At 42.6% G+C, this 13,832-nt stretch overlaps 2 protein-coding genes across 6 annotated transcripts in view; one reads left to right on the top strand and one right to left on the bottom strand.

Annotated features, from left to right (window-relative positions):
- Window positions 1-7,431: 7,431 nt before the first annotated feature.
- Window positions 7,432-9,093, top strand: INSM2 (INSM transcriptional repressor 2). Its single transcript, XM_030320331.1, has one exon. It carries the CDS (start codon window positions 7,432-7,434, stop codon window positions 9,091-9,093), a length of 1,662 nt encoding a protein of 553 aa, XP_030176191.1.
- A 2,145-nt stretch (window positions 9,094-11,238) lies between these two features.
- The window catches only part of RALGAPA1 (Ral GTPase activating protein catalytic subunit alpha 1), a 274,567-nt gene continuing 271,973 nt past the window's right edge, over window positions 11,239-13,832 (bottom strand). For all 5 annotated transcript variants that reach the window (XM_030318952.1, XM_032593697.1, XM_032593698.1 and 2 more), the window contains one exon: window positions 11,239-12,592. In XM_030318952.1, the coding sequence (XP_030174812.1) occupies window positions 12,444-12,592 (149 nt within the window). In that variant the 3' untranslated portion in view covers window positions 11,239-12,443. The remainder of the gene's footprint in view (window positions 12,593-13,832) is intronic.

Here is a 13,832-nt window from a genome sequence, read left to right on the forward strand (position 1 = left end):
TTACTTTAGTCATCAATTAATTTACATATATGCCAGGCATTGTTCTAGATACTAGATATACAGCTGTTAACAAAACAAAGAACCTGTCCTCCTGGGCCTTGTAGCTTCCTGGGGGATAGCAGATTATTAACAAATAAACAAATAAATATGTAATATGGTGACAGTGTGAGAAGTGCTATGAAGAGAAAGAAAGCTAAGTAAAGGGGTGGAAAATGATGAAGGGTAATGGCAGATATAGGCTGCTATCTTTTAGGGTAGTCAGCGAAGATCTTTCTGGTATTTTTTAAGTAAAAACCTGAATGAAGTGAGTAACAAATCATGAGCATATCTAAAGAAAGAACATTCTGGCAGAATAAACAGCCTTGAAGTGATAGTGTGCTTGTCATATTTGAGGTTAATGAGGAGACCAATGTGTATGGAACAGAATGGATGAGGAAGAGGGTGGTGGGAGATGTGGTTTAAGAACAGCCAGGGCCCAATCAGAGCTCTGGATTTTATTCTAAATATGGCGGGGTTTTGAGCAAAAGAGTGAAGATTTTAAGCAAAAAGTGAGATGATCAGATTTACATTCTAATAGAATCCATCTTCCTGCTGAATGAAGAAAACATTATGGTGGAATAAGGGTGGATGCAGAGAGACCAAAGAGAGGGCAGTGGTAGAGAATCTAAGAATGTTCAGATTCAGGAAATGTTTTGAAGGTAGAGCAGATAAGGATTGCCAATGGATTGAATATGGGGTGTTTAGTTTGAACCAAAAGTTTCTGGGTTTTCGTTTAGGCAGCTAATTGAATGGAGGTGCCATTTACCAAGATGAGGATAATGTTTAGGAGAGGAAATCAAGACTCTTGTTTGAACCTTGTGAGAGACTGTTTGACTTCCAAGTTCTTGGGGGAGAATAGGCCTCTAGTAGATGCCAGAATGTTAACCTTTTATAGGAGCATGTCTGCATGAAGGTAAGGAAGCAGAGAAATAGAAGGAATAAAGTTCCTTCTGAGTAATCCTTCTGATATTCAAGTGACGAAAAAGTAGTCATTTGAGTTTGTCTTATACACACTACGATTTCAGGGAAAGCAGTCTCTCTCTTCCAAAAAAAAAAAAAAATCCCAATTAATATTGTCTCAAAATTTCTGAATTTAAATCCAAGTAATTTATTTCACAATTAGAAATAGCTTAAAATGCAAATAGCTTGAGAGACAATTCATTGTTTATGGGTTTTTATCAAATTATAACAGAGCAGATAAAGGTCCTAAGTGTTAAAAAGGGAGAAAAGATATCATTGTCAAGAGAGAAAGATGTAGGGGCTCCTGGGTGGCTCAGTTGGTTAAGCATTCGACTTCAGCTCAGGTCATGATCTCACAGTTCGTGGGTTTGGGCCCTGCTTTGGGCTCTGTGCTGACAGCTCAGAGCCTGGAGCCAGCTTCAGGTTCTGTGTCTCCCTCTTTCTCTGCCCCTCCCCCACTTGAGCTATCACTCTCTCTCAAAAATAAACAAACATTAAAAAAAAGAGGGCGCCTGGGTGGCTCAGTCGGTTAGGCGGCCGACTTCAGCTCAGGTCGTGATCTCGCGGTCCGTGAGTTCAAGCCCCGCGTCGGGCACTGTGCTGACAGCTCAGAGCCTGGAGCCTGTTTCAGATTCTGTGTCTCCCTCTCTCTGACCCTCCCCCGTTCATGCTCTGTCTCTCTCTGTCTCAAAAATAAATAAACATTAAAAAAAAATTAAAAAAAATATAAATCAAAGATTTCACAATCTTGCTAGGAACTGTCCTCTTCATCATAATTTCTAAGTGAAAAATGGAGAAAGTGTTCAGATCTTGAAGGATTTACTTTAATTTTTAAAAAAATGTTCATTTTTTGAAAGAGAGCATGAGCAGGGGAGGGGCAAGGAGAGACGGAGACACAGAATCTGAAGCAGGCTTCAGGCTCTGAGTAATTAGCTCAGAGCCTGATGTGGGGCTCAAGCCCACAAATGTGAGATTGTGACCTGAGCCGAAGTCGGATGCTCAACCTATTGAGCCACCCAGGCGCCCCTTTTACTTAAGTTTATACTTAAGTGGAGAGTATTCATTTAAATTCTTTCTCTTCCCTAACTTTTAGCCATTTTTCTACCTTTTAACCCTTTATCTCTTCCCCAAAATGTTTTCAACTGAAAGGCTTGTGGCATGATAAACACTTGTCACCTCTTTTCTAGGGCCAGAGCTCAAACAGGTGGCTCTGGAGAGGCTACTTTATTGTGCAATTACTCTTCCATGTTGCACAGTCATTTCTCCCAACAGTGTCCTAGGGGCGGGGTACCACATCTAACACCAGAAAGGAGTTAAGGCAGCTTTCACATTATTTTTTTTTTTTCTGATTATCAGAGTGACACATGGTTACTGACAAAATTTTTAACAAGAAAGTTTTAAAAAAAATAACGGAAGTTTAAAATCCCTATTAGCTAGAGGCAACTCCAACAACATCTTGGCATATTGCCGCCTTTTATTCATTTTGTTTTCCCATAATTGAGCTCTTTATTGTACCTGCAACTTTGCATCATGGTGTATTTACTTAACATTATGGCATATGTATTTGTCTACGTCATTGCATTTTTAGGGCTACATACTCATCTATAGTATAGCTGCATCAGGATTTACTCAAGGCAGTTTCTGATTATAATTACAAATAATGGGTAATAAACAGTCTTGTGCATAAAGCTTTGTCCTTCTTTTGAATGATTTACTAAAAAAGCAATTGGTGAATTAAAGGGTATATACATTTTTAAAAGCTTCTGATATACATCGCTACACTGATTTGCAGAAAGGTTGTAATCAAATTATTTTTGGGTGAAGGGGGTGTGTGTGGAGAGGGAGAACTACTGAAACTATTGGATTTGTTAGAAAATACTTGACAGGGGAGGGGAAGGAAAAAAAAAAAAAAAGAGGTTAGAGTGGGAGACAGCCAAAGCATAAGAGACTGTTAAAAACTGAGAACAAACTGAGGGTTGATGGGGGGTGGGAGGGAGGGGAGGGTGGGTGATGGGTATTGAGGAGGGCACCTTTTGGGATGAGCACTGGGTGTTGTATGGAAACCAATTTGTCAATAAATTTCATAAAAAAAAAAAAAGGAACTTACCATTAAAAAAAAAAAAAGAAAATACTTGACAGTAATTCTTTTGTGAAAACAAATAATAATGCCTTTTATTTTGAATACACAGAAGAGAAATGGCTGTGTATTATTGTATACTAACTATTACTTGCTCTGTTTCATAGTGATAACATAGTACTAACTTAATATGAGATAAGTGTTCCAAGTTTGAAGAGTAGCAGATATGTTTGTGCAGTGAAAATCAGGAAAGTCTAATGGAGGTTGGATGATCTCTGGATACTGAGACAACGGGGTGATAGAGAGGAGGGGTCAGAGAAGGCATTTCCAGGAAGGGGGTAGAGTAGGAAGGAAGTCAGAATGCCTCTGGAGCAGGAGGAGCTGTAGGAGGACAGCACAGCAGCATGCAGTCTGCCCTTCCTTACACAGGAATGAAGCAGAGCTGGTAGGAGGCAGCATAGAAGGGAACTCTTTGGCAACTGGGGTGATGTTGATGACCTTCGGGTCAACTAGAGATTTCAGGGTAAATTTCTGTAACATGGTGGTTAGGAATAATAACAGCTCCAGGTGGCCCTGGCCGTCTCCTAGACAAGTTCGTTTTCCTGAAAATAACAGAGTAGATACTCCTTGGATGCTGTGTTTCTGAACTATCACAGAAAGAATATACCACAATTAATTGATGAGTGATTGAATAGATGTACAGATGGAAGACAGGATGGCTGGAGGGATGGTTGGATGACACATTTGCTGTCCATCTAATAACTCACAATATTTATTCAAATGGTCATGTATTGAATATCAGCTCTATGCCAATCACTCTATGAAGTATTCTTCTATTATAACTGCTCTTTAGACTTTTTAAGTTTCCTTCATTTTAGTTTTTCTAGAAAAAAGACCCACATTCTCAGTTAGTCGGAAGGGGAAGGACTGAGAGAAGGAGACTCTTATATCTGTTTCCCTTTCTCTCTCCGGCAGAAAGTTTACCCAAAGATATTTTTCCTCCTGCGTTTTCAAAAGCAAATGTCACTTCCTCACTTTAAAACTTTAAATGCCTCTCTGTGCCTGTCCTATGACATAAAGTCCAGATTACATGACCTGGTCCTTTACATTGTTTTCACAGTCTGATATGCCATGATTTTGCCTTCCACTTGTTCTGTGTGTGTCTGAACAGTTTTTATTGCAAAATATATATAACAAAAATGCCCATTTTTAAAATATATAACAAAAAAATTTTAAGCATGCAATTCAGTGGCATTGACAGCATTCACAATGCTATCACCACTATATATTTTTACCACTATTGATTAATAAAATTTTTTCATCACTCCAGATGAAATTCTGTAACCATTATACTGTAAGTTCTCATTTCCCAAACCCCTGATAGCCAATAATCTACAGTCTAGCTCTATGAATTTGCTTATTCTAGATATTTCAGTTTAAGTGAAATCTTATATTTGTCTTCTGCGTCTGGCTCATTTCACTTAGCATAATGTTTTCAAGATTTATCCATGTTGTAGTATGGATCAGCACTCATTCTTTTTTATGGCTGAATAATATACTGTCATTTGTGTATATCCCATGTTGTTGATATATCTGTCTATTGTGGGACACTGGGTTGTTTCCATCTCTGGGCTTTTCTGAACAATGCTACAGTGGACACCAGCGTACAAGGATGTGTTTCAGTGCCTGGTTTCAATTTTTTTGTGTATTGCCTAGGTGCACAAATGCTGGGTCATATGGTTGCAATTGTTTTTTCTTTTTTTTTCTTTCTTTTTTGGGGGGGGTTTATTTACTTTTGAGAGAGAGACAGAGACAGAATGTGAGCCAGGGAGGGTCAGAGAGAGAGGGAGACACAGAATCCGAAGCAGGCTCCAGGCTCTGAGCTGTCAGCACAAAGCCTGATGCGGGGCTCGAACTCACGAACTGGGAGATCATGACCTGAGCCAAAGTTGGACTCCCAACAGACTGAGCCACCCAGGCGCCCCATATGGTTGCAATTCTTACGGCAGTTCTTACAAAGTACTACATACATCTGAGGAAAAGCCCCTCTTGGAAAGGGGCTGTCTTAAAGTATTAAAATCTTACATAAAATTGTCAACACCACACAATATGTTTGGGCCGTGAGGAGAAAGGAAAGGAGAAGATACAAGTCATAAACTGATGTGTCAGAAATGATCAATTTGGGAAACTGAATTTATCAACACTATTAAAGGGCTCAATTATTTTGTTGGGATGAGCAGTGGGTGTTGTATGTAAGTGATGAATCATGGGAATCTATTCCCAAATCAAGAGCACACTGTATTCACTATATGTAAGCTAACTTGACAATAAGTTATATTTTAAAAAAGGGCCCAAATATTTTACATAGTGATTCCAAATATTAATTTTGATTATAAAGTATCAAGCTTATTTCATTTTGTATGGTTTCATGATTTTTAATGGGAAACACCATAATAAAGGTGTTTTTTGTATTGTGGGTCCATTAGTCATGAAATCAATTTGTTTGCTATGATCGACATTTTAAAAAAGAAAATATAATTGCATAGAAAATACAAGAATGCATTATACCTAGGTAAACTAAATATTATTTTGTGAAATTTTTGTTTCAGTTACATGTGTGTACCATAATATATATTTCTTATTGTGGGATGTGACCAGAAAAAAAAAAATAGTTTGAAGTCACTAGTATGGTGGAAAAGTCTTCGGAATTAGCCAGGCCTCAGTTTGAATCTGAGCTCTGGGTGACTTTTGCAAGTTATTTACCTAACTTCTGTGGATCAATCCCCTCATTAAAAAAGGGAGAGTAAATAATATCTCCTTCCGTTTGGTGTGTATGTGTGAAAAGATTAGAGATTCCTTAAGTAGAATGCCTAAAATATTGTTAATGATACAAATATATAATTGCTTCCAAGCGTCCCCAAAATAATGCACTCTATGTAAAAACACTTCATTCACTTAGGACGAAGAGGATCTGAGGATGTGTGTTATTGATGACTACATCTGTTTGTTATATCTGTAGTCTAAAACTACATTGCTCAGTTTTTTTCTCCAATTTGATTTAGTAAGGAGATTTGAGTTCTTTCCCCTTCCTAGTCTCACGTTGTACTTATCTATATTATGGACTTTTGGCACTTAATTATACATTTGTCATATTTTCTAATCATTTCGTAGTTCAGCTGTGTTACAAACTTTCACATCTCTTCTAGTGCTTAAAACAGTGCTGGGCACATTACAGAGTGAAGGATGAGAATCTATTAAATGTGGCCCATAGCACACCTTTTGCAAAGTATCACTTGTATAAGGGGAAGCAGATGAAATCCTGATTCTGCCAGTATTTCTCACCCAATCTACTCCATGCTAAACAGGTCAGTTAGGCACTAAGTCATGTCTCTGGGTAGTACAAGTGGAAGGTGTGAACAGAGAAACCACTTTATCTGAGGACAGTCGAAAATTAGATCCTACTTTCCCCTCCCCACTCCTTTTCCCACCGGGGAGGGGACATTTATAAGCCCTGAGGACCAGGGTCCAGAAACCGGCTGGCGTCCTGAGCTCCAGAGGCTTGCCAGCACGCACGATCTCCCGCACTGAGAGCCCTTCTTCCCAGATGAATTCTCATAGTATCACAGACGCGCGCAGTGTCGATCGATACTGGATGGCAGACGTGCTCCCGCCGTCAAGTGTAGGCACAGGGCGGTGGATTTAGCCGGCCTGCCGCTCGGTCGCAGCTTCTCATCAGCTCAATAAGGGCAGAGGACGTTAACCCGTTCCCCGGCGGACACCCACTCGGTCGCCTCCCGACACCCGCTGTCCGCAGCCCCTTCCCCTCGACTTCCCCCCACTCGGCCTCCCTCAGACTCCCACGCGTGTCGGGGGTGCGATGCAGCAGGGGCCCGGCCCGAAAGGAGGGCGCCCATCGGTTGCCTCTCCGCCCGGCTCCCTGGACGGTCCTTGGAGGCAGCTGAGGCAGGGAGTACCGAGCTTCTTCACACTCCGGTCCTTACCTTTTTATATCTTCTTCCGCTGGTGGGCGGCAGGGGGAGGCGGCAGCCCCGAAGCCAGCTGCTGGGGCCGCGCGGAGGCCGCTGCGTGGTGGGGTGGGGGCACGCGCCGCAGCCAGCCTCTTGGACCCCTGAGAGCCCAGCCAGGCGAAAACCCCGCCCCTGGCGCCCGCTCCCACTCCTGATTGGCCGGCCCAGCCTGAAGGCTACCGGTGGTCCCCCGGCCCGAATCTCAGCTATAAAGGCAGCCCACGCATGACGGCTGTGGCGAAGCTCGGGTAGCTGCGGTGCTCGTCCGCTTTCAGCCCCCGCGGCGCCCCCTTTACTCCTTGCCCCCAGAGCGCTCCCGACTCCACCATGCCGAGGGGCTTCCTGGTAAAGCGAACTAAACGGACAGGGGGCTCCTACCGAGTGCGCCTAGCTGAGCGGATCTTCCCACTGCTGGGGCCCCAGGGGGCGCCGCCCTTCCCCGAGGAGGCTTCCAGTGCTCCCCAGCCAGGTGCGGAGCAGGTGGCACCCCCCACCCTGGAGGAGGAGGCGGCAGCCCGCGAGTTGTCGGGGTCGTCCTGTCAGGCGGCTAGGGTGAGCCCAGGGGAGGGCGGGCAGGAAGGTGCTGCGGAGTGGAGGGCGGATGGCAGGGAGGGCCCCGGGCCCAGCCCCAGCCCCACCAAGCCGGCGGGCGTGGAGCTGCGCCGGGCATTCCTGGAGCGCTGCCTCAGCTCACCCGTCTCTGCAGAGTCCTTCCCCGGGGGTGCCGCCGCGGTGGCTGCTTTCTCCAGCTCGGCGGCGCCAGCAGCTGCACCGACCTCCGGGGAGCAGTTCCTGCTGCCGCTCCGGGCACCATTCCCAGAGCCAGAGTTCCATCCAGACCCTGCACCCCTCTCGGTCACCCTGCAAGGCCTAAAGCGGGCCGCTGGCAACGAGCGCCGTGCCAAGGCACCTCCGGGCTGCGCGTCTGGACCCGCGGCCGCCGGAGTCAAGAAGCCAAAGGCCATGAGGAAGTTGAGCTTCGCAGATGAAGTGACCACGTCCCCTGTTCTGGGCCTGAAGATCAAGGAGGAGGAGCCCGGAGCACCGTCCAGGGGCCTGGGGGGCAGCCGCACGCCTCTGGGGGAGTTTATCTGCCAGCTATGCAAGGAGCAGTACGCGGACCCCTTCGCTCTGGCTCAGCACCGCTGCTCCCGCATCGTACGCGTCGAATACCGCTGCCCTGAGTGCGACAAGGTCTTCAGCTGCCCTGCGAACCTCGCCTCCCATCGCCGTTGGCACAAGCCCCGTCCCGCAGCGGCAAATGCTGCCACAGTCTCTTCAGCCGACGGGAAGCCACCTCCTTCCTCAGCCTCCCCAGACTCTGGGGCTGTTGCATCTTTCTTGGCGGAGGGGAAGAACAGCCGGGCAGAGCAAACGGCAGATCAGCACCTGCAGGCGAGGGACAGCTCCAGGGCGGAGCAGCACCAGGACAGCGCCCCACACCCGGGCCTCCAGGTGTCCCACCCCGAGCCACCGCTGCCTCAGGTCCCCTATACGGAGGGGATGTTGGGGCGCCGGGTGCCTGGGCCAGGCAGTGCCAGTGGTGTCGGGGGACCCGAGATCTTCATGTGCCCATATTGCCACAAAAAGTTCCGTCGCCAAGCCTATCTGCGCAAGCACCTAGGCACTCACGAGGCAGGCTCTGCTCGTGCACTTGCCCCGGGCTTTGGCTCTGAACACGGTGCCCCGCTCGCCTTCGCTTGCCCGCTGTGCGGGGCCCACTTCCCTTCCGCAGACATCAGGGACAAGCACCGGTTGTGGCACGCGGTCCGCGAGGAGCTGCTCCTGCCTGCTCTGGCTGGGGCCCCCCCTGAAGCTCCAAGCCCAGGCGGGGCATCCGACGGGAGTGCTCAGCAAATTTTCTCGTGCAAACACTGCCCGTCCACTTTTTTTAGCTCCCCGGGGCTGACCCGGCACATAAATAAGTGCCACCCCTCAGAAAGTCGGCAGGTACTGCTGCTGCAGATGCCGTTGCGGCCTGGCTGTTGAGGACAGAGATGAGGAAGATTATGCGGTTGGCTTTGGAGGAAACAGAGCAAGGGAATTTCTGTGGGGATTTCTTGAATTTGCAAGTTTACCCTCTTTGCTGCCTATATTTTCTCTCCTAAAACTCCCAGTAGTCAGTGTTCCGCCAGAGAAGCGGACAGCGAAATGTAAAATCCCTCTCTAGAGCAGGTATGTATATGATATAAACATTCGCGGTCAAGGACTGTCACTTTAAAAGCCTTCTCTCTTACCCCACGAAAATAGGATTTCCCCCCTCATTCTGGAGACCCAAACGAATCCTATATGACTTGTAATTCCTATGGAAAGTCGTAGTGAATACGTGCATGTCTCAATATCTGCAAATGATTCTAACTACCAAAAGTGGTAGTCTTTTTTTTTTTTTTCTTGCCATTGCAGGCGCCTATGTAGTTTCTGTCTCAATAGGGTCAGATTTCTTGCATTGTATATTCTGTGAATTAAAAGTTATGTGATTGGTGCCAAACGTACAGGGGGTTGGGGAAAGACTCAAGACCTCTGCCTGTGGGCAGGAAATGTAAGGGGATGTTTGCGCTTTGGGGGGATATGGGGATCTCCCTGTAAACGTTCTCTTTCTCAAGTATTAGTAGTCCATTCTTAAGTTAGTGTTTGGAGGTGGAGAGGGTGCTACTTTACTTGGAGGGGGTTGAGATACCCCCAAATTCTCACCTTTAGCTTTTTTGTGTGTTTTCAGGAAGAGATACTTTAACAGATTTTTTTTTTTTTTTTGGAAATATAAAACTCATTTCCGGAAGTTTGACTGTTTTAGTAGGGTTTCATCCAAATTGTTTAATCCTTCTGTTGTAAATCTTATACAGTGTTATATATGAAACTATGTTCAGCTTAAGGAAGATGTTAATACCTATCTATCTATAATCCACTATGGAACTGAATGACTTTTCATTCAATATTCATTTTTCAGCAGCAATCTGTTTCTGAAATTTCTTTTTGTAAACCATATTCAGTGCACACTCTGTACCCATGCTCTAATAGCCAGAGTTTGGGACACTGGCTGAGTATTGCTCCACAGATAGCCCATATTTGTAAGATGCTTACCACCAAATAAATGTACATAGCTGGTGCTTTCTTGTGTTCTGTGTTTGTCCTGAGAATCTCATTGAACACAGCCTATTTTTCAAAGCCACATTTCTTATCTCCCCAAAGCTAGTATCCTACTTTAGATTCTTAGTGACCCATTTAGATAGAATACAGACAGGAGAAATTATAGTTTATAAATGCATATAATGGTGCAGAAATGCAATGGAAAAATTTCCTTTGAAGTATGGCTTGCACAGACTAAGCTCCAAAAGGCTTTAAATCTAAAGATACTTTACCACCTAAAAATGTCAACAGAAAATATATTTTAAGTATTTTTTCTTTAAAAAAGCTGGTAGTTTTATCCAAAGATGAAAAAAATGTTAACCATGCTAATTAACTTCACTGTTTCCAAGTTGGCATTTTCATTCCATTTTGTTATATTTCATCAATCCATTAGCTGTTCATTATTAAAAAATGAAAGCACCATAGAAATGTGTAAGCAGTTACCTTGACTTTCCTTTCTGTAATTCTTTGCCTTGGTTGTGGGAAACTATCTATACTGTTTAACCTTGTTCCCAAGGACTCGTTTATCTTCTACATAAGCTTTCATAGGAATTTTGTCTTCCACAGTTTCCTAGGAATCTATTTTTATTTACAAGAAAACAAAAACTTAAGTGCATAGGAACTCTGAAAGGTTATTTAGAAACTGTCTGCAAAAAGTTTTTTTCTCCCCTGAATGTGTATTACCAAACAAAATGAAATTTAAAAATCAAAGAAGCAGAAGGCTAAGCTTAATTGATGCTTTAACCAAGTGTATTGGGTTAAATTTCTGGCCAGCCCTTACAAAGGTATAAAATTGCCTGCATTTTTAACGACTATGGTAGAATCTCTGAGAAATAACTTGGGGTGTATCCTAACTAGAGAACTTGAATTCATTTTTCATGATTTGCTAAGATAACCTAGGTTTATGCTTTACATCTCTCCATTAATCACATAGTTCTACTTATTAAGTCTGAAAATATATTAAAGACAAATAGATGAGAAATATAAAAGACAAATCAATGCTCATAGACATTGTGATAAGAATATTTTTATTGTATTATTAAATACCATATCTTTTTCTTTCACTGTTACAAATTTGTAGATACTACATGAATGATGATACATAATTTATATTTTATAGTTTGCCGGTATGATGTATTTACACATGCAGTTAGTACTGATGTCATGCTACATTTCCTTAGGAGATGCCCGTTCAAAACAAAATATGAACAAAACGTGAGCAGCTTATTTATTGTAGGAAAGTATTTCTGGGGGGGGGGGTGGAATGTATACCAGCTTGCACCAGCAAGTTCAGTATTAATATAATATTTAACTTAGACTCCTGGGTCATGTTCCCTTTTTAAATACACATAATTTAAGCAACACATTTATATCAGAAAAGTTTTTTCTTTTCTTTCTTTCTCCCCATCCCCCCGTTACCCTCTTTCTGGTACTTAGTAAAGAACAACGATACACCAGGATCCAGCAGCCAATAATACAGGGCCACAATCTCAAAATAAAAAAGGCATTTAACAGTGATACCATTTAAAAAGCAAAACATTAGAAAAATATTTGGAAGCTAAACATAAATCAAAGTTCAGCACAGTGATTTTTCTTATTAGATATATCATGGCATCACCTGCACAGCCAAGAAATGAGGCATTGCTTTGGGAAGAAAAAGTTAATGCTAAGATTATGTTAGTTGGAATTTGGAATACTAAACAACCATTTATTTTAAGTGTTTTATTTTCATAACATAAATAATCCATACACATCCTGTGTATTAAGATTTGCAACTTTTGCTATAACTTTACAAATGCTTAAATTTAAAAATTTACATTTGTAAAAAACAATCATATATTTACTGAGCCATAAAGTTGCAAGGGGGCACGATAAATAAAATAATGAGACTATCTGTCCAATTATATTTTGGCTCAGAGTTAATCATGAAATTAAAAGTGAAACTGCTTAGACATAATTATCTAGGAAGGTAAAGGGTGTAGAATAAAACTCCACCCCCCCAAAATATGGCAGCTTAGAGTATTGGGGGGGAAAAACCAACTGAATAAACAATCCAAACCTATTAAGTTAGAAATTACTTAAATCCAGTGTTTTTTTAAAATAAATGTTCAGGAAGATACATGCAAGTTATGGCAAACACGAAGGCCTGAAAGGGTTAACACTATGTTCATGCTAAGGTGGCTACTGCTGATCACACTGCTGGGCTGCTTGTCTCCTTAGGATTTATTGGCTGAGCCAGAGGATCGACGCAGCTTCATGGACATGCGGCTTTTGCTAGTTCGAGGAGACATTGGAGAGGCCAGGTCAGCCCCGTCTACCTGCGTTGCTGTGGGAGTTTCACTGGATAGAATCTCTGGGTAGGAGCCTGTGGGAAATATTAAGAGCATTAGCACATGTCATCTGGCCTCTCACCCCATAAGATATAATCTGCTACTCATCTGTAGCATGGATCCCAACCCTTAATGAGGTCTTTTGAGGGGAAAAAGCAAGGCCAAAGCTTGCCTTTTAGAACAGCCTACTAAGATTTTATTTAAAACCCAGTCATCTGGTGGCTCACGTAATTATATTAGCAAGAAAGCACCAATCACTGTTTCCAGAGCCAGGACTAACCAGAGAGCTCCTCAGAAAAAGCAATGGGAAGCAAAATCTTTGGGCCAGACAGGATAGGGATCCAAAGCATCATTAGCATGCAGGGAAGGGCTTAAGAAGCAGGTGAGAGAAGGACCAATTCCTATCTCTAAAGTACAGGGTATAACCAAGAAAAGGGTCTCCATTGCTCAAACTTGAAAACAACAGCACCGAATGGTTCTAAAAAGAAATTCAACACAATGAGACCATTATACACGCTGGGTATTTAAATATGCTTTTAGAAAGGGGCAAGATAAATTCCTAGGGGAAGGAGGAAGACAAGAACTCTTATCTGAAATTTAATAAAAGACAAGTTGACCCCTCAAAATGTCTTCCATTTAGAAGAGATAAGCAATGCTTTTGTTTTCCTTAACTTAAATTTTTGCAGTTACTCCATCCAGTCACAGCAAGTAAATAGTCAGTAGGATGAACAAACATTAAAAGAAGCAAAAACAAATTCAAATTGGAAATTTTTTTGTGTTATTTACGAAGTAGTATCTTTACCTCTGCACCGTATTTCTATGAATTATGATTCTCTAATATACAGCAATGCTATAGAACTTTGCACACTGTAGGCCCTCAGATATTTTCTGAATAAGAAATTACATTAAAAATACAAGCCCTCCAAAAAAAAATAAAACAATCTGAAAATAGAACAACAATTTAAAAATTCTGTATATTTTAAGACACTTTAATCCAGATTTTCTGGGCCTTATGTATGTGAACATTTTCTTTATGTATGTCACAAACACCTCACACAGGCTGCAGGCTTATTATACATTTCTTCACTCTGCAGGAAAACTTTTGGCATATTTGTTAGCCAAAGGAGCACCTCAGAGAAATTTCAAGCGTGGAAATAATCATACTAACACTTCCATATAATGAAACATTTGTGCCTAAATTGAAGTTATGAACATTGAACAAAACTGTTCAAGAAGGGGTACTGATCTTACAGAGATGTATTATTAAGAATCTAT

The sequence above is a fragment of the Lynx canadensis genome, chromosome B3, assembly GCF_007474595.2.
Source record: "Lynx canadensis isolate LIC74 chromosome B3, mLynCan4.pri.v2, whole genome shotgun sequence".
NCBI classification, from domain to species: domain Eukaryota; kingdom Metazoa; phylum Chordata; class Mammalia; order Carnivora; family Felidae; genus Lynx; species Lynx canadensis.